Genomic DNA, 26,147 nt, shown 5'->3' with positions numbered 1-26,147 from the left:
TGACCCTGTGTAGAGAATTAAGTGTGTGTGTGTGTGTGTTAGAAACCTATTTGTGGACCTTCGAGTTTCTAACAGACATGATGATACCACTAGCTGAGAGGAGATATTTTATGGTGTAGAGGTTAGGGTGTAGGGGTTATGGTTAGGGGTGAGAAGTTGGATTTAAGGTATAGGGGTTAGGGGTGAGAGCTCAGTCTTACCGGTGAAGAAGACAGAAGGAGAGTCCTCTCCACTGAACAGTCCCTCAGTCCGAGAGTCAAAACGCAGCCACAGCCCTACGGCCAACACTCCTGTTCCTGCCAACTGACACATGCACACCCACACACACATACGTTAGAAACAGTGTAAAGAACAGTTCAGATTTTGGGAATGATACCCAGCAGGCACTTATCTCTCCCCCCCCCCCCCCCCCCACACTTTCTAGAAAACTGGTTTCAGGCTGCTACATCCGTTATAATATAATGGTAATATAATAATATAATAGTAATATAATAATATAAGACATATAATAATATAACAGAAATATAATAATATAGTAATATAATAATATAGTGATATAATAATATAAAGTAATATAATAATATAGTAATATAATAATATAATAATATAAAGTAATATAATAATATAGTAATATAATATAATAATATAATATAATAATATAGACATATAATATAATAATATAATAGTAATATAATATAATAATATAAAGTAATATAATAATATAGACATATAATAGTAATATAATAATATATAAATATAATAATGTAATAGTAATATAATAATATAATAATATAGACATATAATAGTATAGAAATATAATAATATAATAATATGGAAATATAATAATATAACAGTAATATAATAATATAATATTATAGACATATAATAATATGGAAATATAATAATATAATATTATAGACATATAATAATATAGAAATATAATAATATAATAATAATATAGACATATAATAATATAACAGTAATATAATAATATAATATTATAGACATATAATAATATAGAAATATAATAATATAATAATATGGAAATATAATAATATAACAGTAATATAATAATATAATATTATAGACATATAATAATATAGAAATATAATAATATAATAATAATATAGACATATAATAATATAATAGTAATATAATAATACAAAAGTAATATTTTAATATGGAAATATAATAATATGGAAAAATAATATAATAGTAATATTATATGATACTATAGACATAATAATATAGAAATATAATAATTTACTAATATAGTAATATAATAATACAAAAGTAATATTTTAATATAATAATATAATAGTAATATAATAATATAGACATATGATAAAATAATAGTAATATAATAATATAATAGTAATATAATAATATATAGGCTAATATATAGGCTCCTACTGGAGCCTTATGGAAGGTTATGGCAGATAAATGGGGATATTCTGGACCCTCTATGGCATAGAGAGGGTGCTTTTAGTGAAACAGTCAAAGCTGTAGGGGCTTCAGGCCTCTCATTCAGAGAGCAGGTAACTATGCCTCTGCCCGTCTCCTTTTTTGAGGAGAAGTGTAATAAAGTGTAATATAACCTGCATTGCTTGCTGTTTGGGGTTTTAGGCTGGGTTTCTGTACAGCCCTTTGAGATATCAGCTGATGTACGAAGGGCTATATAAATCAATTTGATTTGATTTGAAGTGTCAACATCAATTTCTCTTCTCTGACCGCTGTCCTGTCAATCTGTTGGGCAGGGACCTCCTGTGTAAACTGGGCATCAACATAACATGTGGCCGAACCGGTTTAACCGTTATTCATGAGGAAGAGGAGGAAGAGGTGGAGCAATTGATGTTAATGTCTGAGTTTTGTAACTGGTATTATGCATGGGATGTTGATGATGAGGTGCCCAATATTGCTCATGTTTTCTCAATGGCCAAAACCCATTAGGGCCACGAGGGCAGTTTCATGTCTGAAGCAGGGTTACATTGCACCTCCCATTTTTCACCATTGACAAGAGATCTCCATTATGAGAAACAATGGCTGTGTGCTACATCACAGGATGAGTCAGTGCAGTGTGAGGGTTTATACTGTAGCAGTGATTTCTGTGATTTAGGGGTTAATCTAACCCCTGCACAAAAAGACCTGTTTGAGGATAACTCACCACGTGTCCCTGTCAAAATCAGATAGAGTAGAATAGCCGGATACTGGAATTTGGATTAAATGCTTGGTTGATACTATAGACTGGGAGATGCGGGGGAGCAATTGAGAGGGGTCCCTTTCTACCAGGCGCCCATTTAGACCCTGATGGGTCAACATATTCACCCAGCACACTGACAAGTTGTTACCCACTCAGTTGGGAAACACCAACTGAGAGGGGTGTGCATGGTGTTGATCAGGTTTATTTTTCTACAAATATCATGTTGGTGAGTGAAGACTCACCCCTCCTGAGAGGGGTCCCTGAATGCCTATGGGCAAGGGACAAATATGATTTTGGTAGAATGAAGGGAGCTGAGCCAATGGTAGTCACTCCTAAAGATACCAGGCATCCATCTAGAGCACAGTATCCACTCAGTAGGGAGGCAATAGCAGGTATTACACCTGTTCATACATCCTTGTTAGCTAATGGTGCTTTAATTCCCTGTCCAGAATCACCCTGTAACACCCCTATCTGGGGCGGCAGGGTAGCCTAGTGGTTAGAGCGTTGGACTAGTAACCAGCAGGTAGCCTAGTGGTTAGAGCGTTGGACTAGTAACCAGCAGGTAGCCTGGTGGTTAGAGCATTGGACTAGTAACCAGCAGGGTAGCCTAGTGGTTAGAGCGTTGGACTAGTAACCAGCAGGTAGCCTAGTGGTTAGAGCGTTGGACTAGTAACCAGCAGGTAGCCTAGTGGTTAGAGCGTTGGACTAGTAACCAGCAGGTATTCTAGTGGTTAGAGTGTTGGACTAGTAACCAGCAGGGTCGCCTAGTGGTTAGAGCGTTGGACTAGTAACCAGCAGGGTAGCCTAGTGGTTAGAGCGTTGGACTAGTAACCAGCAGGGTAGCCTAGTGGTTAGAGTGTTGGACTAGTAACCAGCAGGGTAGCCTAGTGGTTAGAGTGTTGGACTAGTAACCAGCAGGGTTGCCTAGTGGTTAGAGCGTTGGACTAGTAACCAGCAGGGTAGCCTAGTGGTTAGAGCGTTGGACTAGTAACCAGCAGGGTAGCCTAGTGGTTAGAGCGTTGGACTAGTAACCAGCAGGTAGCCTAGTGGTTAGAGCGTTGGACTAGTAACCAGCAGGTATTCTAGTGGTTAGAGTGTTGGACTAGTAACCAGCAGGGTCGCCTAGTGGTTAGAGCGTTGGACTAGTAACCAGCAGGGTAGCCTAGTGGTTAGAGCGTTGGACTAGTAACCAGCAGGGTAGCCTAGTGGTTAGAGTGTTGGACTAGTAACCAGCAGGGTAGCCTAGTGGTTAGAGTGTTGGACTAGTAACCAGCAGGGTTGCCTAGTGGTTAGAGCGTTGGACTAGTAACCAGCAGGGTAGCCTAGTGGTTAGAGCGTTGGACTAGTAACCAGCAGGGTAGCCTAGTGGTTAGAGCGTTGGACTAGTAACCAGCAGGTAGCCTAGTGGTTAGAGCGTTGGACTAGTAACCAGCAGGTATTCTAGTGGTTAGAGTGTTGGACTAGTAACCAGCAGGGTCGCCTAGTGGTTAGAGCGTTGGACTAGTAACCAGCAGGGTAGCCTAGTGGTTAGAGAGTTGGACTAGTAACCAGCAGGGTAGCCTAGTGGTTAGAGCGTTGGACTAGTAACCAGCAGGTAGACTAGTGGTTAGAGCGTTGGACTAGTAAGCGTTGGACTAGCCTTAGTGCAAAATCTGTAGGGTTTTATACCCCCTGAGGACAGCACTCTGATTCAGTATGTGGATGAATCAGCACTCAGATTCAGTATGTGGATGAATCAGCACTCTGATTCAGTATGTGGATGAATCAGCACTCTGATTCAGTATGTGGATGAATCAGCACTCTGATTCAGTATGTGGATGAATCAGCACTCTGATTCAGTATGTGGATGAATCAGCACTCTGATTCAGTATGTGGATGAATCAGCACTCTGATTCAGTATGTGGATGATTTGTTGTTGTGCTCCAGCTCAATGGAATCTTGTGAAACTGATACTGCGGCTCTGTTGATATTTCTGTCCACAAAGTTTCAAAGAAGAAGTTACAGTTGGTTTCACAGACAGTGAAGTATCTGGGTCATGACAGCACTCCCCGTGGCAGGCAGCTGGGCACAGAGAGGATACAGGCTATTCTCTCCGTCCCACAGCCGGTTACTCAACAACACATGATGTCATTGACTGGTATGGCAGGGTATTGTAGGGCGTGGTTACCTGACTATGCTGAGGTGGTGCAGCCGCTTACTGACCTTATTTATTATGGCCACAAAATGGCTGTGAGGGAAAAAATGAAGTGGACACCAGAGGGACTGACTGCTCTGACCAGACTGGAACAACTCATGACTACTTCTCCCTGTGTGGGGCTCCCTGACCAGTCTAAACCTTTTAACTGCTTTGTTTGTGAGAAAAATGGTTTTATGTAATCTGTTTTAACACAGGATCATGGAGGAAAGCAGCGCCCAGTTGGGTATTATTCCAAACAGCTGGACAGTGTGGCCAGAGGTCTGGTTTGTTGTTTGAGAGCTGTGGCTGCAGCTACTGCATCTGTGATGGCTTGTGCAGACATTGTTGTCATGTGTGAACTCACTGTACACGTGCCTCATGCAGTTCATGCTCTTATTTCACAGGCAAAGACGGCCCATCTAACACCAGCTCCACTACTCCATTATCAGAATGACGGCCCATCTAACACCAGCTCCACTCCTCCATTATCAGAATGACGGCCCATCTAACACCAGCTCCACTCCTCCATGATCAGAATGACGGCCCATCTAACACCAGCTCCACTACTCCATTATCAGAATGACGGCCCATCTAACACCAGCTCCACTACTCCATTATCAGAATGACGGCCCATCTAACACCAGCTCCACTACTCCATTATCAGAATGACGGCCCATCTAACACCAGCTCCACTCCTCCATGATCAGAATGACGGCCCATCTAACACCAGCTCCACTACTCCATTATCAGAATGACGGCCCATCTAACACTAGCTCCACTGCTACATTATCAGAATGACGGCCCATCAAACACCAGCTCCATTATCAGAATGACGGCCCATCTAATACCAGCTCCACTACTCCATTATCAGAATGACGGCCCATCTAACACTAGCTCCACTGCTACATTATCAGAATGACGGCCCATCTAACACTAGCTCCACTGCTACATTATCAGAATGACGGCCCATCTAACACCAGCTCCATTATCAGAATGACGGCCCATCTAATACCAGCTCCACTACTCCATTATCAGAATGACGGCCCATCTAACACCAGGTCCACTCCTCCATTATCAGAATGACGGCCCATCTAACACCAGCTCCACTACTCCATTATCAGAATGACGGCCCATCTAATACTAGCTCCACTCCTCCATTATCAGAATGACGGCCCATCTAATACTAGCTCCACTCCTCCATTATCAGAATGACGGCCCATCTAATACTAGCTCCACTCCTCCATTATCAGAATGACGGCCCATCTAATACCAGCTCCACTCCTCCATTATCAGAATGACGGCCCATCTAACACTAGCTCCACTGCTACATTATCAGAATGACGGCCCATCTAAGAATGTGAAGCTTATTGCAGAGACAGGGCTTTCCTGGGTCACTGTGATGCCCCTGGCTCTGATGTACATGTGAGGGCTGTTGGGGATTAATCAGAATTAGTTGGGTAACATAGATAAGATGTTTTATTTGCATTATATGCTTGTGAGTTACTTCTCATCAGAATGTATCTTGTTGTACTATAGTGGTGGCCATTTGCAGTTATCTGTTCTCTGTCCTGGGTTCAGTTACTTGGGCCGCAGAGAGGGGAGAGGTCAAGCTTGTCGTCATGTGTAAACGTATATTTTAAACCATGTGAAGGGATGATTGATGGGGAACCAATTATCTCTTGGCTCCACAATGTATGTGTGCCAGCCACTCCCTATGTTTCCCATCAGGGAGAGGAGGATGGCAGTGTCTGGAACCATTCTATGTTCCCTCTCTCAACCTAGAGGCTCACTTTCCTCTCCGTGAGCTTGTCCAGAATTGGTTGTATTTGGGATGGGAGTGTCTAAAATGACAATTGATAAATATCATTGGGTGGGGGTAATGTCTTGGTACCATTTTGTACCAAGAACGAGATAAGAGCTTTGTTTAGGAGACCAAACTGAACGATAATTTATAGCCAATGCTGTCTGGCTAGGGGATATTCCTCTCTGAAGTAAAGTCTTTCTTTGTGTAAGTTCCTAAGACCTGTGGTTTGTCATGTCGTCTAGGGGGGGTGGATCTTTGTGTAAGTTCCTAAGACCTGTGGTTTGTCATGTCGTCTAGGGGGGGTGGATCTTTGTGTAAGTTCCTAAGACCTGTGGTTTGTCATGTCGTCTAGGGGGGGGGGGATCTTTGTGTAAGTTCCTAAGACCTGTGGTTTGTCATGTCGTCTAGGGGGGGTGGATCTTTGTGTAAGTTCCTAAGACCTGTGGTTTGTCATGTCGTCTAGGGGGGGTGGATCTTTGTGTAAGTTCCTAAGACCTGTGGTTTGTCATGTCGTCTAGGGGGGGTGGATCTTTGTGTAAGTTCCTAAGACCTGTGGTTTGTCATGTCGTCTAGGGGGGGTGGATCTTTGCTATAAAAGATCCCAGTTGCCATTATGTTGAGGACTCTCAACTTTTCATTAGAGATACTGAACTGTTGAAAGTCAAAATGCTTTGCAAAAGCTGAATTATTATTAAAGGTGAAGATTAAGCATAACTCTGACTGGTGTGTGATTTGCTCTCTCATCATTTGGTAATTAAGGAAATATCCACGACAGGGCGGCCCCACAGAACCACTGGATTGGCTCCTCATGAGGTTCTGACAGGTAGACCAATGAGGATGATCAATTCCCCCTTCCCACAGAACAAGTTGACACTTATGGGCTGTGACAATGAAGTTATTGTACTGCTCTAAACAATGTTCTGAAGGCAATTTTCCCCAGAGTGAAAGCGGCTCTACCCCAGCCACTGGTGGGGATCCTGCACAAACTGCAACCAGGTGAAAGCGGCTCTACCCCAGCCACTGGTGGGGATCCTGCACAAACTGCAACCAGGTGAAAGCGGCTCTACCCCAGCCACTGGTGGGGATCCTGCACAAACTGCAACCAGAGTGAAAGCGGCTCTACCCCAGCCACTGGTGGGGATCCTGCACAAACTGCAACCAGGTGAAAGCGGCTCTACCCCAGCCACTGGTGGGGATCCTGCACAAACTGCAACCAGAGTGAAAGCGGCTCTACCCCAGCCACTGGTGGGGATCCTGCACAAACTGCAACCAGGTGACTGGCTGGTGGTGAAAGACATGAGACCAAAGCATTGGAACCAGCAGAGGTGGACTGGACCATACCAGGTGATGCTGATTACTCCCAGTGCTGTTCGTGTAGCTGAGAGGTCTACTTGGATCCACGCCATGACCGTTCAGTCCCATGGCGAGACAACCACTCCAGCTCGAGCCAACGGCAGACTCAGGACAGAGTCCAGCAAACAATAACCGCTCCAGTACCGGAAGAAGCAGAAGGTCAATGCATCCACTGGATGAGCATCACAGTAGGAATCACGAGGGAAACACTTGGTGGTCACTGCTTAACTATACAGTAAAGACTGAACCGATGTTAGGAAATACCTCCTGTTATGTGTGTAGTTTGTTTTCACATTCAGCGATCTCCCCATTCTTACAGTATTCAGTAGAGGTCAGCATTAATGACACTCTATGTGCACTAGAAGGGCTCTTATCCAATGAGAACACAGGGGGTCAACCCTCACTAGGTAGAACACTGAGGGATAAATGCATTAATGACACTCTATGTGCACTAGAAGGGCTCTTATCCAATGAGAACACAGAGGGTCAACCCCGCACTAGGTAGAACACTGAGGGATAAATGCATTAATGACACTCTATGTGCACTAGAAGGGCTCTTATCCAATGAGAACACAGGGGGTCAACCCTCACTAGGTAGAACACTGAGGGATAAATGCATTAATGACACTCTATGTGCACTAGAAGGGCTCTTATCCCATGAGAACACAGGGGGTCAACCCTCACTAGGTAGAACACTGAGGGATAAATACAAAATAACAACGATTTACGAGTGGGATTTTATTGTTCACATTGGTGCAGTAGAATCATCTTAGAACCTAGATACCAGAACCTATTCAAATCCAACCCCGGCAAACCCCATTCAGAACCTGTCCTGATCCAACCCCGGCGAACCCCATTCAGAACCTGTCCTGATCCAACCCCGGCGAACCCCATTCAGAACCTGTCCTGATCCAACCACCGGCGAACCCCATTCAGAACCTGTCCTGATCCAACCCCGGCGAACCCCATTCAGAACCTGTCCTGATCCAACCCCGGCGAACCCCATTCAGAACCTGTCCTGATCCAACCCCGACGAACCCCATTCACCTGTCCTGATCCAACCCCGGCGAACCCCATTCAGAACCTGTCCTGATCCAACCCCGGCGAACCCCATTCAGAACCTGTCCTGATCCAACCCCGGCGAACCTCCATTCAGAACCTGTCCTGATCCAACCCCGGCAAACCCCATTCAGAACCTGTCCTGATCCAACCCTGGCAAACCTCCATTTCAGATCCTAATGGTCGGTATGTTATTGTGGCTTGTATACTGAATTCGAAACCAATAACCGTGGTCAATTTATACTGTATATAACAAGGCAGCCAGAATTTCAAAGAAGCATTTATGCAAGTACAAGATAGAGGTAAGGGCTTTGGCCTTCCTCACTTCAAACTGTATTATTGGGCTGCTAATCTGAACATTGTCTTTCTGGAGGGAAAGTTTACCTGGGATCTGTCAGAATTATATGCCTTCATGGCTTTTGATTGAGCAAGCCTCCTGTCAATGTTCCTCACTCCCTGCACTTGTTAATAGTCCAGAATATGTGGAAAAAGACACTTATGACTCTAATCCAGTCATTTGTCATACTCTTATGATCTGGAAACAGATGAGGTATTTTCTTAACATACCCACTCTTTACATTGACAGCCCAATTTGTCTAAATCGTGCTTTCCACCCTGCATTGGATGATGTGGTGTTTTCACAGTGGAGGGAGAAGGGGCTCACAACAATTGGTAATCTATACATAGATGGCCAGTTAGCTTCATTTCAACAATTACAGGGAAAGTTCAACATGCCAACAACACATTATTTCAGATACCTCCAAATCAGGAATTTCTTAAGGACACAAATCTCACAGTATGGCATGAAGCCAAATAGTCCTACATTAGATAGCTTGATCCTTATCAAACCCCATTCAAAAAGGTTGGTCTCTAGACTATATGATGTGCTATAGGCCCTCATAGAGGTATCCACAGACACTATTAAAAGGGTCGGTCTCTAGACTGTATGATGTGCTATAGGCCCTCATAGAGGTATCCACAGACACTATTAAAAGGGTCGGTCTCTAGACTGTATGATGTGCTACAGGCCCTCATAGAGGTATCCACAGACACTATTAAAAGGGTCGGTCTCTAGACTGTATGATGTGCTACAGGCCCTCATAGAGGTATCCACAGACACTATTAAAAGGGTCGGTCTCTAGACTGTATGATGTGCTACAGACCCACATAGAGGTATCCATAGACACTATTAAAAGGGTCGGTCTCTAGACTGTATGATGTGCTACAGGCCCTCATAGAGGTATCCATAGACACTATTAAAAGGGTCGGTCTCTAGACTGTATGATGTGCTATAGGCCCTCATAGAGGTATCCACAGACACTATTAAAAGGGTCGGTCTCTAGACTGTATGATGTGCTACAGGCCCTCATAGAGGTATCCACAGACACTATTAAAAGGGTCGGTCTCTAGACTGTATGATGTGCTACAGGCCCCCATAGAGGTATCCACAGACACTATTAAAAGGGTCGGTCTCTAGACTGTATGATGTGCTACAGGCCCTCATAGAGGTATCCACAGACACTATTAAAAGGGTCGGTCTCTAGACTGTATGATGTGCTATAGGCCCTCATAGAGGTATCCACAGACACTATTAAAAGGGTCGGTCTCTAGACTGTATGATGTGCTATAGGCCCTCATAGAGGTATCCACAGACACTATTAAAAAGGTCGGTCTCTAGACTATATGATGTGCTACAGGCCCCCATAGAGGTATCCATAGACACTATTAAAAGGGTCGGTCTCTAGACTGTATGATGTGCTACAGGCCCCCATAGAGGTATCCATAGACACTATTAAAAGGGTCGGTCTCTAGACTGTATGATGTGCTACAGACCCACATAGAGGTATCCACAGACACTATTAAAAGGGTCGGTCTCTAGACTGTATGATGTGCTACAGGCCCTCATAGAGGTATCCACAGACACTATTAAAAGGGCTTGGGAACAAGAACTTGGTTCAGAAATCTCAGATGAGGACTGGGTAGAAGCTCTCAGATGAGGACTGGGTAGAAGCTCTCAGATGAGGACTGGGTAGAAGCTCTCAGATGAGGACTGAGTAGAAGCTCTCAGATGAGGACTGAGTCGAAGCTCTGAGATGAGGACTGGGTAGAAGCTCTCAGATGAGGACTGGATAGAAGCTCTCAGATGAGGACTGGGTAGAAGCTCTCAGATGAGGACTGGGTAGAAGCTCTCAGATGAGGACTGAGTAGAAGCTCTGAGATGAGGACTGGGTAGAAGCTCTCAGATGAGGACTGGATAGAAGCTCTCAGATGAGGACTGGGTAGAAGCTCTCAGATGAGGACTGGGTAGAAGCTCTCAGATGAGGACTGGGTAGAAGCTCTGAGATGAGGACTGAGTAGAAGCTCTCAGATGAGGACTGGGTAGAAGCTCTCAGATGAGGAATGGGTAGAAGCTCTCAGATGAGGACTGGGTAGAAGCTCTCAGATGAGGACTGGGTAGAAGCTCTCAGATGAGGACTGGGTAGAAGCTCTGAGATGAGGACTGAGTAGAAGCTCTCAGATGAGGACTGGGTAGAAGCTCTCAGATGAGGAATGGGTAGAAGCTCTCAGATGAGGACTGGGTAGAAGCTCTGAGATGAGGACTGAGTAGAAGCTCTCAGATGAGGACTGGGTAGAAGCTCTCAGATGAGGACTGGGTAGAAGCTCTCAGATGAGGACTGGGTAGAAGCTCTCAGGAATATAAACCACAGTTCAGTGAATGCCAGACTCAGCCATGTACAGTTTAAGGTGATACACAGGTTACGTTACTCAAAAGTAAAACTGCATGAAATATTCCTGGACACCTCACCACTGTGTGAGAGGTGCAAGCAGGATGAGGGGACGTTGACCCACTTATTCTGGACATGTCCTAAGTTACAGGCTTACTGGGCTCTCATTTTTGATGACTTATCTAGATCCTTTGATAGAGTTCTAGCCCCAGACCCATTGACCGCTCTGTTTGGTACAGGTGATGGGAATAACCACGAAGGGAAAGCTGTCTCTCTTTGTACTCTATTAGCCAAGAGGCTCATATTACAATTTTGGAAACTGGAGACTGTACCTACCTTTGAAATGTGGTTACGGGATTTAGGGAATGTAATACATATGAAAAGATACGATACAATACCTCCAATAGAAGTCCAACGTTTTACAAAATATGTCAGCCGATACTGGATAAATGGTCTGGTCCCGCTTCATAACTGGGTTGACGATCTGCTGCTACTCTGTGCTGTACTCCACTCAACATTTATTTTGGGTTTAACTACACTGCTTGTAATGACTATATGCTGTCTTCTTATACATGTACCACCTAATAGGATTTAGTTTTATTTTGTGTATGTGTGAGTTCAGTTTAGTTCTGTCCTCTAAATTGGCCATCCCATTCAACAGTACAATGAATGTCAATGTTTGTATTGCTGTCTTTATAAAAAAATATAATAACATAAGACCTGGATGATATATCACACACAGTCAGACAGAGAGTATCTCAGGGATACCTTACCAACCAAGGGAAACAACCAGACACTCGTCCAGTCTGATTTAGCTTCTCAGTGTTAATCATTCTCTTTTCTCACTATGGTCAACAAACAGCTGACCACCAAAATGCTGATAACATTGTAAAAGAGAAGAGAGAATGTGACAAAAGAGAGAGGGTCATTTTTTTAACTAGACAAGGAAGTTGTGACGAAATTCTGATTTACAATGACAGCCTACCGAGGAACAGTGGGTTAACTGCCTTGTTCAGGGGCAGAACAACAGATGGGGATTCGAGCCAGCAACCTTTCAGTTACTGGCTCAATGCTCTAACCAGAGGGCTACCTGCCACCCAGGCTCAGGTAAGAGGGGACTCAGTAGAGAGAATATGAGACAGAAGTTCGATATCTCAGAGCACTTAGACAGAAGTTCGATATCTCAGAGCACTTAGACAGAAGTTCGATATCTCAGAGCACTTAGACAGAAGTTCGATATCTCAGAGCACTTAGACAGAAGTTTGATATCTCAGAGCACTTAGACAGAAGTTCGATATCTCAGAGCACTTAGACAGAAGTTCGATATCTCAGAGCACTTAGACAGAAGTTCGATATCTCAGAGCACTTAGACAGAAGTTCGATATCTCAGAGCACTTAGACAGAAGTTCGATATCTCAGAGCACTTAGACAGAAGTTCGATATCTCAGAGCACTTAGACAGAAGTTCGATATCTCAGAGCACTTAGACAGAAGTTCGATATCTCAGAGCACTTAGACAGAAGTTCGATATCTCAGAGCACTTAGACAGAAGTTCGATATCTCAGAGCACTTAGACAGAAGTTCGATATCTCAGAGCACTTAGACAGAAGTTCGATATCTCAGAGCACTTAGACAGAAGTTCGATATCTCAGAGCACTTAGACAGAAGTTCGATATCTCAGAGCACTTAGACAGAAGTTCGATATCTCAGAGCACTTAGACAGAAGTTCAATATCTCAGAGCACTTAGACAGAAGTTCGATATCTCAGAGCACTTACCCAGAAGAGGAAGTTGAACATGAACATCAGGTATTTGATGCATTTGATTCCTCCTACGACTCCCATGGTAAAATACAGCACAGGTCTGGTGGTGGAGAGAAATATCCCAGACAAGTCTAGTCAGAGTTAGACCTGCGGTTCCCAGAGAAGTCTAGTCAGAGTTAAACCTACGGTTCCCAGAGAAGTCTCGTCAGAGTTAAACCTACGGTTCCCAGAGAAGTCTAGTCAGAGTTAGACCTGCGGTTCCCAGAGAAGTCTCGTCAGAGTTAAACCGACGGTTCCCAGAGAAGTCTCGTCAGAGTTAAACCTACGGTTCCCAGAGAAGTCTAGTCAGAGTTAAACCTGCGGTTCCCAGAGAAGTCTAGTCAGAGTTAAACCGACGGTTCCCAGAGAAGTCTAGTCAGAGTTAAACCTGCGGTTCCCAGAGAAGTCTAGTCAGAGTTAAACCTGCGGAAAGAAACCTGTGAATGAACACGAAGGAGAGAGGTCTGTGGAGAATTCCTGAGCCACACCCTCCAACCTCACTTGTTCTTTGTTAGTCAGTCAGTCAAGCAGGAAGGGAGGGGCTCGACTAAAGCTTACAACAAGCTCTACGCAGACGCAAGATTCTGAGTGTTGCAATGTTGTTTTTCCTCGTACCTGCATTCAACATACCTTTCTTACTACCTGAAAATGGAGACATATCATTCCTTCCTCAGCCATGGGGGCAGGATTTCGCTTGGTTCCTTGATCTGATCTATAGACTATACACAGGGCCTTCGGAAAGTATTCAGACCCCTTGACCTTTTCCACATTCTGTTACGTTACAGCCTTATTGTCACGGATCCTTCCAGAACGTTCATCACACACACCTGTCCCCTATTCCCACTGATTAGTACTTGAATAAGTGGTGCCCTTTGGTTTCTATTGGGCTGTTGATTATTGTTACTATGTCCGTTGGTGCGTGTGAGTACCTGTGCTGTGTGTTTTGGGCTTTCGTGCCATTGTGGATTGTGCAGATGATTACGGGTCTGGTCCCGTATGTTAATCATTGTGCAGATGATTACGGGTCTCGTCCCGTGTGTTAAACATTGGGCGCTTGTGTTATTTATTTGAGGTATTCCTCGCTCTTTTGTTTTGGGTTTCTACCCTGTGTTTTGTTACGTGTTTGTTTGGTCTTCGACTTAATCAATTTTAGAATAAGGCTGTAACGTACCAAAATGTGGAAAAAGTTAAGGAGTCAAAAAGTCAAGGAGTCTGAGTCTGGCTCTAACCAACTGTGCAATTTTTAAGTAATAAAAAGGTATTGGGTGAACAATAGATAAGTAAAGAAATAAAAATGTATTAGAATCTACCCAAAAAGGTATTTTGTTTAGAAGTAATAACTATTGTGAAATGGTAGAACCGGCTGTAGTCTATTGGACCAGACCATCACATAGAGATGAAGGCCTTGTTTCTATTGGACCAGACCATCACATGGAGATGAAGGCCTTGTTTCTATTGGACCAGACCATCACATGTAGATGAAGACCTTGTTTCTATTGGACCAGACCTTCACATGTAGATGAAGGCCTTGTTTCTATTGGACCAGACCATCACATAGAGATGAAGGCCTTGTTTCTATTGGACCAGGCCATTTATATAGGATCAGATCATCAGACTGTGTAGAGTGTCTCCATCTAGTGGTGGAAATAGAACACTGCAGGTCAGATGTACCAGTTATGGTGATGATGAGGCAGAGGAGGAGCTTGTTGACTCCAATAGTTCTCTGTTCTGCCAGCCACATGATAATAGAGGTAGCTAAGCCTCCTGGAGATTTACTACTGGATGTGCAGGTTTTTGTTCCAGCCCTGCTCTAGAAAACCTGATTTTAAGTTCATTTGGATTTTTTCATTTCACATCCATTAAGACTAAAACAATCCTCAACTTGTTTTTATATCTTTCAATATGTTTTTTAAATGTTATTTTCTAAAGCATTGAATGACTGTATTTCATTGTTTTACACAGTTTCCTGTCTCACACCCAGACTTTTGACATTCTGCTACGTATTGCTGTAAGGATCGTTGTCGGGAGAAAGAGAGGAGGACCAAGATGCAGCGTGGTAAGTGTTCATATTAAAACGGGTTTAATGAACACTGAAACAAAACACGACAAACGAACAGTCCTGAACGGTGCAACAAAACACAGAACAGAAAATAAACACCCACAACCAAAATGTGGAAAACAGGCTGCCTAAGTATGATTCTCAATCAGAGACAACGAACGACACCTGCCTCTGATTGAGAACCATACCAGGCCCAACACATAGAAATATAACAACCTAGAAAAACAAACATAGACTGCCCACCCCAACTCACGCCCTGACCATACTAAAACAAAGACAAAAGAAAGGAACTAAGGTCAGAACGTGACGATTGCACTTACAAAAGTCATCTTAATCAGAAAACATTTAATGCACCTGTTTAAAAAAGAGTCAAATAAATGGAAACCAAATACATATTGGATGTGTATAAGCCATTTGTAACTTTTCTTTTACACAAAATATAGTCGTCTCTAAGTATCGTGTCATTACCACCACAACAAGCAAATTACATGATAATAACCTTTTCAGAAGTTTATGTACTTGGTTACCATGGATATGAATAGAGACAGTGGAGAACATGGTTACCATGGATATGAATAGAGACAGTGGAGAACATGGTTACCATGGATATGAATAGAGACAGTGGAGAACATGGTTACCATGGATATGAATAGAGACAGTGGAGAACATGGTTACCATGGATATGAATAGAGACAGTGGAGAACATGGTTACCATGGATATGAATAGAGACAGTGGAGAACATGGTTACCATGGATATGAATAGTGACAGTGGAGAACATGGACGTCATGGAGGGAAATGAAAATGTTGATGGTTACCATGGAGTGGAGCTGCTGCTGTGTGTCCCACTGACTGTCAGACAAATGGACTGGCTTGGTGCTCACGTGAAACATCGTCGGACAGACACCAATATGCCAGTCCTTTTGAACAGTCAGCGTGTTTGTGCTACTATGTTTAGCAGACTTAGCTAGAACATGTGAAATCAGCTCTTTTCTGGATGGGAGAAATATTCAGTGGGAAATATTCAGTGCTTGTGTTGTCATAGTGATTAGCAGGGCTAGTTCAACCATCTGGAAACAGACACTGTGGTGTTGTCATTATGATTAGCAGGGCTAATTTAAACATTGGAAACAGACACTGTGGTGTTGTCATAGTGATTAGCAGGGCTAGTTTAAACATTGGAAACAGACACTGTGGTGTTGTCATAATGATTAGCAGGGCTAGTTTAAACATTGGAAACAGACACTGTGGTGTTGTCATAGTGATTAGCAGGGCTAGTTCAACCATCTGGAAACAGACACTGTGGTGTTGTCATAGTGATTAGCAGGGCTAGTTTAAACATTGGAAACAGACACTGTGGTGTTGTCATAGTGATTAGCAGGGCTAGTTCAACCATCTGGAAACAGACACTGTGGTGTTGTCATAGTGATTAGCAGGGCTAGTTTAAACATTGGAAACAGACACTGTGGTGTTGTCATAATGATTAGCAGGGCTAGTTTAAACATTGGAAACAGACACTGTGGTGTTGTCATAGTGATTAGCAGGGCTAGTTTAAACATTGGAAACAGACACTGTGGTGTTGTCATAATGATTAGCAGGGCTAGTTTAAACATTGGAAACAGACACTGTGGTGTTGTCATAATGATTAGCAGGGCTAGTTTAAACATTGGAAACAGACACTGTGGTGTTGTCATAGTGATTAGCAGGGCTAAACATCACTATTTTCCTCTTGTGATGGTAAACACACATCTAATATGTCTGCAAATGTATTTGTCTGGTTATTTGTACTCTTAGCAGAAAATGTTACTGTTTTGAATCAGTCACTCAGTAAACGTGTACTGCTTTGTACATGAGCTCGGTAGATGAGCTTAATGTCTTGGGGGTCTGTCCTTACAGTCTACAGCTGGACACTCTCCATTGAAGACCTCTCCACAACACCAGGTTAGCAGGAAGGTCTCCATTGAAGACCTCTCCATAACACCAGGTTAGCAGGAAGGTCTCCATTGAAGACCTCTCCATGACACCAGGTTAGCAGGAAGGTCTCCATTGAAGACCTCTCCATAACAACAGGTTAGCAGGAAGGTCTCCATTGAAGACCTCTCCATAACAACAGGTTAGCAGGAAGGTCTCCATTGAAGACCTCTCCATAACAACAGGTTAGCAGGAAGGTCTCCATTGAAGACCTCTCCATAACAACAGGTTAGCAGGAAGGTCTCCATTGAAGACCTCTCCACAACACCAGGTTAGCAGGAAGGTCTACATTGAAGACCCTCCATAACACCAGGTTAGCAGGAAGGTCTCCATTGAAGACCTCTCCATAACAACAGGTTAGCAGGAAGGTCTCCATTGAAGACCTCTCCATAACAACAGGTTAGCAGGAAGGTCTACATTGAAGACCCTCCATAACACCAGGTTAGCAGGAAGGTCTCCATTGAAGACCTCTCCATAACAACAGGTTAGCAGGAAGGTCTCCATTGAAGACCTCTCCACAACAACAGGTTAGCAGGAAGGTCTACATTGAAGACCTCTCCATAACAACGGGTTAGCAGAAAGGTCTCCATTGAAGGTAAAAGCCTGACATGGAAGATAACAATGATTAGATACGGAAACATCATGGCTGGGTGTTGTTTTCTGTTTGTTCCCCCCTTGGTGGTGACAAGTTTACCAGGGTAGCATCAATAATGACACACACACACACACACACACACTCACACACACTCACACACACACACACACAAACACACACACACACACACACACTGTTGACCTCTAGGGGTGTGTGTGTAACTGAAGCTCTGTTCTCCCTCAGGACTCTGGAGAATCAACAACAATGTCTTTGTCTCTCTGTCACCAGCCTCTCTCTCTCTCCTTTTTCTCCAATCTCTCTTGTTTCTATTTGCCTCTCTTTCTCTCTGTTCTCCACCCACAGAAGGAACAGAAGAACAGGAGACGTGAGAAAGTCAGAGGAAGAAATCAATACACTTTCACTTCTTTGTCATAAAGCAGAGTTTCCCAAACTAGGGCTGTTGTCCTTTTCTACCCAGAAGGTCACACAACATGATAGCCTGATGACCTTCCTCTTTTCTTCCCAGAAGATCACACTACATGATAGCCTGATGACCTTCCTCTTTTCTTCCCAGAAGATCACACTACATGATAGCCTGATGACCTTCTTCAATACACAGAAGATCAGACAACATGACAGCCTGAGTCTTCTGAACTTCCCAATACCTTTCTGATGCACTTCAAACCTCCTTCAGATTGAAATACTGTCAAAAGGACTGGCAGACTGATGTGTAGTAAATAGAATGTCAAAAGGACTGGCAGACTGATGTGTAGTAAATAGAATGTCAAAAGGACTGGCAGACTGATTTGTAGTAAATAGACTGTCAAAAGGACTGGCAGACTGATTGGTAGTAAATAGACTGTCAAAAGGACTGGCAGACTGATTTGTAGTAAATAGACTGTCAAAAGGACTGGCAGACTGATGTGTAGTAAATAGAATGTCAAAAGGACTGGCAGACTGATTTGTAGTAAATAGACTGTCAAAAGGACTGGCAGACTGATTGGTAGTAAATAGACTGTCAAAAGGACTGGCAGACTGATTTGTAGTAAATAGACTGTCAAAAGGACTGGCAGACTGATTGGTAGTAAATAGACTGTCAAAAGGACTGACAGACTGATTTGTAGTAAATAGACTGTCAAAAGGACTGGCAGACTGATTTGTAGTATATAGACTGTCAAAAGGACTGGCAGACTGATTTGTAGTAAATAGACTGTCAAAAGGACTGGCAGACTGATTTGTAGTATATAGACTGTCAAAAGGACTGGCAGACTGATTTGTAGTAAATAGACTGTCAAAAGGACAGGCAGACTGATTTGTAAATCAAATGTTTGTTCCATTAAAATAACATCAAATTGATCAGAAATACAGTGTAGACATTGTTAATGTTGTAAATGACTATTGTAGCTGGAAACGGCTGATTTTTTATGGAATATCTACATAGGCGTACAGAGGCCCATTATCAGCAACCATCACTCCTGTGTTCCAATGGCGCGTTGTGTTAGCTAATCCAAGTCTAATCATTAGAAAACCCTTTTGCAATTATGTTAGAACAGCTGAAAACTGTTGTTCTGATTAAAGAAGCAACAAAACTGGCCTTCTTTAGACTAGTTACTACGTTACTATGGTAGCGTCCTCTCTACTCATGTAGAGTCATGTTACTATGGTAACGTCCTCTATGCTCATGTAGAGTCATGTTACTATGGTAACGTCCTCTATGCTTATGTATAGTCATGTTACTATGGTAACCTCCTCTATACTCATATATAGTCATGTTACTATGGTAACGTCCTCTATACTCATGTAGAGTCATGTTACTATGGTCCTCTATACTCACGTATAGTCATGTTACTATGGTAACGTCCTCTATACTCACGTATAGTCATGTTACTATGGTCCTCTATACTCATGTAGAGTCATGTTACTATGGTCCTCTATACTCATGTAGAGTCATGTTACTATGGTCCTCTATGCTCATGTATAGTCATGTTACTATGGTCCTCTATACTCATGTAGAGTCATGTTACTATGGTCCTCTATACTCATGTAGAGTCATGTTACTATGGTCCTCTATACTCACGTAGAGTCATGTTACTATGGTCCTCTATACTCATGTAGAGTCATGTTACTATGGTCCTCTATACTCATGTAGAGTCATGTTACTATGGTCCTCTATACTCACGTATAGTCATGTTACTATGGTCCTCTATACTCATGTAGAGTCATGTTACTATGGTCCTCTATACTCATGTAGAGTCATGTTACTATGGTCCTCTATACTCACGTAGAGTCATGTTACTATGGTCCTCTATACTCATGTAGAGTCATGTTACTATGGTCCTCTATACTCACGTATAGTCATGTTACTATGGTAACGTCCTCTATACTCATGTATAGCCATGTTACTATGGTAACCTCCTCTATACTCATGTAGAGTCATGTTACTATGGTAACGTCCTCTATACTCATGTAGAGTCATGTTACTATGGTCCTCTATACTCACGTATAGTCATGTTACTATGGTAACGTCCTCTATACTCATGTACAGTCTTATTCCTTCTTAATGCCACGTTGAAGGGTTTAGCCTGATTAAATCAACAATCATTGCAGTCAGTGGAACACCAACAGCATCCATTCCAGCCCATTTTATAAACAGGACGCGAGGCTAATCTGATTGACCGATGAAGACAGTGAGGTCAGAGCCAGGAGCCCACGACCACATCATGTAGAGTTGAGGCTATAGTTACTTTAGCATCAATCCAAGATAAAGATTAAGAAGAGTTCCCAGGAGCCGACGACCACAGCATGTAGACTTGAGGCTATAGTTACTTTAGCATCAATCCAAGATAAAGATTAAGAAGAGTTCCCAGGAGCCCACGACCACAGCATGTCAGTCAGGAAAGCAAAGGCCAGGAAAGCAAAGGCCAGCTTTTTCAAGCAGAAATTGGCATCCTGTAGCTCTAACTCCAAAAAGTTCTGGGACACTGTAAAGTCCATGGAGAACAAAAGCACCTCCTCCCAGCTGCCCACTGCACTGAGGCTAGGTAACACGGTCACCACCGATAAATCCGTGATAATCGAAAACTTCAACAAGCATTTCTCAACGGCTGGCCATGCCTTCCTCCTGGCTACTCTAACTTCGGCCAACAGCTCCGCCCCCCCGCAGCTACTCGACCAAGCCTCCCTAGCTTCTCCTTTACCCAAATCCAGATAGCAGATGTTCTGAAAGAGCTGCAAAACCTGGACCCATACAAATAAGCTGGGCTTGACAATCTGGACCCTCTATTTCTGAAACTGTCCGCCGCCATTGTCGCAACCCCTATTACCAGCCTGTTCAACCTCTCCTTTGTATCATCTGAGATCCCCAAGGATTGGAAAGCTGCCGCGGTCATCCCCCTCTTCAAAGGGGGAGACACCCTGGACCCAAACTGTTACAGACTTATATCCATCCTGCCCTGCCTATCTAAGGTCTTCGAAAGCCAAGTCAACAAACAGATCACTGATCATCACGAATCCCACCGTACCTTCTCCGCTGTGCAATCCAGTTTCCGAGCCGGTCACGGGTGCACCTCAGCCACGCTCAAGGTACTAAACAATATCATAACCGCCATCGATAAAAGACAGTACTGTGCAGCCGTCTTCATCGACCTTGCCAAGGCTTTCGACTCTGTCAATCACCATATTCTTATCGGCAGACTCAGTAGCCTCGGTTTTTCGGATGACTGCCTTGCCTGGTTCACCAACTACTTTGCAGACAGAGTTCAGTGTGTCAAATCGGAGGGCATGTTGTCCAGTCCTCTGACAGTCTCTATGGGGGTACCACAGGGTTCAATTCTCGGGCCGACTCTTTTCTCTGTATATATCAGTGATGTTGCTCTTGCTATTCCCTGATCCACCTCTACGCAGATGACACCATTCTGTATACTTCTGGCCCCTCTTTGGACACTGTGCTAACTAACCTCCAAATGAGCTTCAATGCCATACAACACTCCTTCCGTGGCCTCCAACTGCTCTTAAACCCTAGTAAAAATCAAATACATGCTTTTCAACCGTTCGCTGCCCGCACCCTCCCGCCTGACTAGCATCACCACCCTGGACGGTTCTGACCTAGAATATGTGGACAACTATAAATACCTAGGTGTCTTGCTAGACTGTAAACTCTCCTTCCAGACTCATATTAAACAGCTCCAAGCCAAAACCAAATCTAGAATTGGCTTTCTATTTCGCAACAAAGCCTCCTTCACTCATGCCGCCAAACTTACCCTAGTAAAACTGACTATCCTACCGATCCTCGTCTTTGGTGATGTCATCTACAAAATAGCTTCCAATACTCTACTCAGCAAACTGGATGCAGTCTATCACAGTGCCATCCGTTTTGTCACCAAAGCCCCATATACCAACCACCACTGTGACCTGTATGCTCTAGTCGGCTGGCCCTCGTTACATATTCATCGCCAGACCTGATGGCTCCAGGTCATCTATAAGTCTATGTTAGGTAAAACTCCGCCTTATCTCAGCTCACTGGTCACGATAACAACACCCACCCGTAGCACACGTTCCAGCAGGTATATCTCACTGGTCATCCCCAAAGCCAACACGTCATTTGGCCGCCTTTCCTTCCAGTTCTCTGCTGCCAGTTACTGGAACGAATTGCAAAAATCACTGAAGTTGGAGACTTTTATTTTCCCCACCAACTTTAAACATCAGCTATCTGAGCAGCTAACTGATCGCTGCAGCTATTCATAGTCCATCTGTAATTAGCCCACCCAATCTACCTACCTCATCATCATACTGTTTTTATTTACTTTTCTGCTCTTTTGCACACCAGTATTTCTACTTGCACATCATCATCTGCTCATTTATCACTCCAGTGTTCATCTGCTAAATTGTAATTATTTGCCTATTTATTGCCTACCTCCTCATGCCTTTTACACACACAGTATATAGACTTTATTTTTTTTCTACTGTGTCATTGGCTTGTTTATTGTTTACTCCATGTGTAACTCTGTGTTGTTGTTTTTGTCGCACTGCTTTGCTATATCTTGGCCAGGTTGCAGTTGTTAATGAGAACTTGTTCTCAACTGGCCTACCTGGTTAAATAAAGGTTAAATATATATATTTTTAAATTGGTAACAATTAGGCTGGAGAAATGTTAACTAAAATGCGGCGAGGGATATTTGGTAACAATTAGGCTGGAGAAATGTTAACTAAAATGAGGTGAGTGCTAATGATCATCTTTATTCTAGTTTGCTGAAATATTCGCTGAGCAGAACATTTTGTTAGCATGTTAAACAAGCGTACCTCTGACCTAAAGCCTGTGACTTGTCTGATAATCAATCAATGTGATTTTGTTTGACTGAATCTCTGTCTGTATATTTGGTTACTTGATCTCTGGCTGGACAGGTGGAAGAGGTAACTCATCTGTCACTGATTAGAAACATCTAGCATGCTATAATGTAGCCTAAATCACTGATCAGAAACATTTAGCATGGTATAATGTAGCCTAAATCCCTGATCAGAAACATCTAGCATGCTATAATGTAGCCTAAATCACTGATCAGAAACATTAGCATGCTATAATGTAGCCTAAATCACTGATCAGAAACATTTAGCATGGTATAATATAGCCTAAATCACTGATCAGAAACATTAGCATGCTATAATGTTGCCTAAATCACTGATTAGAAACATCTAGCATGCTATAATGTTGCCTAAATCACTGATCAGAAACATTTAGCATGCTATAATGTAGCCTAAATCACTGATCAGAAACATTTAGCATGCTATAATGTTGCCTAAATCACTGATCAGAAACATTTAGCATGCTATAATGTAGCCTAAATCACTGATCAGAAACCTTAGCATGCTATAATGTTGCCTAAATCACTGATCAGAAACATTTAGCATGGTATAATGTAGCCTAAATCACTGATCAGAAACATTAGCATGCTATAATGTAGCCTAAATCACTGATCAGAAACATTTAGCATGCTATAATGTAGCCTAAATCAAGTGTATTATTTATTGATTGACTCATGTAGTAGCTTTATATAGCCTTATATAGAGGCTATTTTCCTATCGTCCCAGTCCCACTGAAACCCACAATTCTGACTCCTGTCTCACTTGAAAATTCCTAACTTTATTCTGTAATCCAAAATGTGCATGATCAAAGCACGTCAAAATACCACTATAATGTTTCCTCTGTGCTGTCTGATACTGCTGGCCTTATGAGAGAGTCAATACCACTATAACGTTTCCTCTGTGCTGTCTGATACTGCTGCCCTTATGAGAGAGTCAATACCACTATAACGTTTCCTCTGCTTCTCTGTGCTGTCTGATACTGCTGCCCTTATGAGAGAGTCAATACCACTATAACGTTTCCTCTGTGCTGTCTGATACTGCTGCCCTTATGAGAGAGTCAATACCACTATAACGTTTCCTCTGTGCTGTCTGATACTGCTGCCCATATGAGAGCGTCGGTAGAGAATGTGTGATCAACAAGCGGTATGGCAGTAGGCCTAGATATGGAAATACATTCAAACAGAGTTGGTCCCTGTTAAGATACCTTGATATGTAAACAATTTCCTCTCTTCATCTCCACGTTATTCATGAGCTGATCTGCTATCTGTATAATCATCAACTCGATTTTGTCAAATAGGAGATATTCTGTAATTCGTTGGTGGTTATCTAGCAACTTCGGTCATGTGACCTTTGATTCACTATCAGTTACAAAGTTTGTATGATTGGACAACACAATAGCCTAGTCTGGGTGCGCTCTGTGTCGAGAGAGCATAGGCCTACTGCTGAAAGGCACTGAATTCCTTGAGGAACATGATAACGGTTTTAAAATTGTATTTTTTTCCGGTATCAAGCAAACACTATCTGCAGCGTATCTTGCTGCCGACTTGAGCGGACTCCAAGCAGGGGCAGTTCGTTTCACGTCTCAGGCCCTCGGCCTGTGCAGCGAGAGGGCGGATTTAACCGTTTGAGAGAGTAGTGAATGTGCTTCTATAAAAGCAAATCCGGGAGGCATAGCCGGGGGACGCAGGCGAACATAACGAACAAACCAGTGTTCAAGATTCCACTCGTTGGTGAAGAGGCAGGCGCTGATAGAACTGTCAGATCAAGAATATAAGCGTTCTGACCTTTGATCTACGCTAGGAGCAATATTTTGATGTTGAGCCATAATTGATTTTCTTTATTAGAAAATATAGATTTTTGTTATTGACTTTTCAAATGAGAATAAATGTCCGAGGTCCGGACCGAGGTGTCCTCATTTGTAGTCAGCCCAACCGCAGTATTCAGTCATAACGAGTTGCATTGAGTGAGACTCACCCAGAAGACGAAGTTGAAGACGAACAACAGATATTTGACGCAAGTCTCTCCTCCCGTCAGTAGCGCCATGGTCCGTCTGTCTGTCTGTCAGATGAAGAGATGTAGACGTCTATAATACTGTTATAAAAGCTGTATAATAATGTTGTTGATTCCGGTCAGTTGGGCGAATGGAAGTTGATGAAGTCTTCAGCCCCCTTTGTCTCTGCTGTCTGTGTGCTGTGCGTGGTGGTGCCTATATAGAGGCGCACAGCACTCCCACCTCAGACACAAATTGTCTGCCACTTTTTTCTTTCTCTCTCTCCTTCTCTTTCTCTTTCTCTTTCTCTTTCATTCTTTTTTTCTTTAGGTTTTTTATTGTCAATATACAGAATATGAACAACTAGTCAGATTTGAGTCCTATAGATTTAGTCAGGTTGTTACTCAACACGGTATATGTGTGTGTGAGGCTGAGGTGATTCACTCTGACAAGGCATACTGTTAATTACAGGTCAGATCAGCCTCTCTGTAAATTACAGGTCAGATCAGCCTCTCTCTGGCTCTTTGCTTAGTCTGAGTCCTGACACACACACACCCATACACACATGCACGGATAGAGGGTCAGAGAAGCAGGGACAGAGGGACAGTGTCCAGAACAATGGTTCCTGTTGTGTCCAGAGAGTCTGTCTTCCCACTGCACTGTGATACACATACCACACACAGCCCATCCTTTGTGTGTGTATTACTGTAATCATGGACCAGGTTTAGCCTGCACCATTGACGATGGCTGCCTCGTATCTGTGAGCAGTGCAGGTTGAATGTTGGTGTGTGTGTGTGTAGTGGTGTGTGTATTACTGTAATCATGGACCAGGTTTAGCCTGCACCATTGACGATGGCTGCCTCGTATCTGTGAGCAGTGCAGGTTGAATGTTGGTGTGTGTGTGTGTAGTGGTGTGTGTATTACTGTAATCATGGACCAGGTTTAGCCTGCACCATTGACGATGGCTGCCTCGTATCTGTGAGCAGTGCAGGTTGAATGTTGGTGTGTGTGTGTGTAGTGGTGTGTGTATTACTGTAATCATGGACCAGGTTTAGCC

General features: G+C 43.1%; 1 protein-coding gene across 3 annotated transcripts in view; it reads right to left on the bottom strand.

Moving 5' to 3' along the window:
* Nucleotides 1-25,537, bottom strand: part of LOC139392700 (CD9 molecule b) — a 33,467-nt gene extending 7,930 nt beyond the window's left edge. Inside the window, exons 1-3 of one of the 3 annotated variants that reach the window (XM_071140879.1) lie at nt 13,297-13,768; nt 13,095-13,226; nt 201-303 (exon numbers count right to left, since the gene is read on the bottom strand). In XM_071140879.1, the coding sequence (XP_070996980.1) occupies nt 201-303; nt 13,095-13,160 (169 nt within the window). In that variant the 5' untranslated portion in view covers nt 13,161-13,226; nt 13,297-13,768. Of the gene's footprint in view, nt 1-200; nt 304-13,094; nt 13,769-25,074 lie in introns of those variants that run through there. The other 2 variants (XM_071140877.1, XM_071140878.1) reach the window with 2 other exon arrangements.
* Between the last annotated feature and the right edge of the window lie 610 nt (nt 25,538-26,147).

The sequence above is a fragment of the Oncorhynchus clarkii genome, chromosome 33, assembly GCF_045791955.1.
Source record: "Oncorhynchus clarkii lewisi isolate Uvic-CL-2024 chromosome 33, UVic_Ocla_1.0, whole genome shotgun sequence".
NCBI lineage: Eukaryota > Metazoa > Chordata > Actinopteri > Salmoniformes > Salmonidae > Oncorhynchus > Oncorhynchus clarkii.
This window is presented reverse-complemented; position numbering and strand designations above follow the sequence as displayed.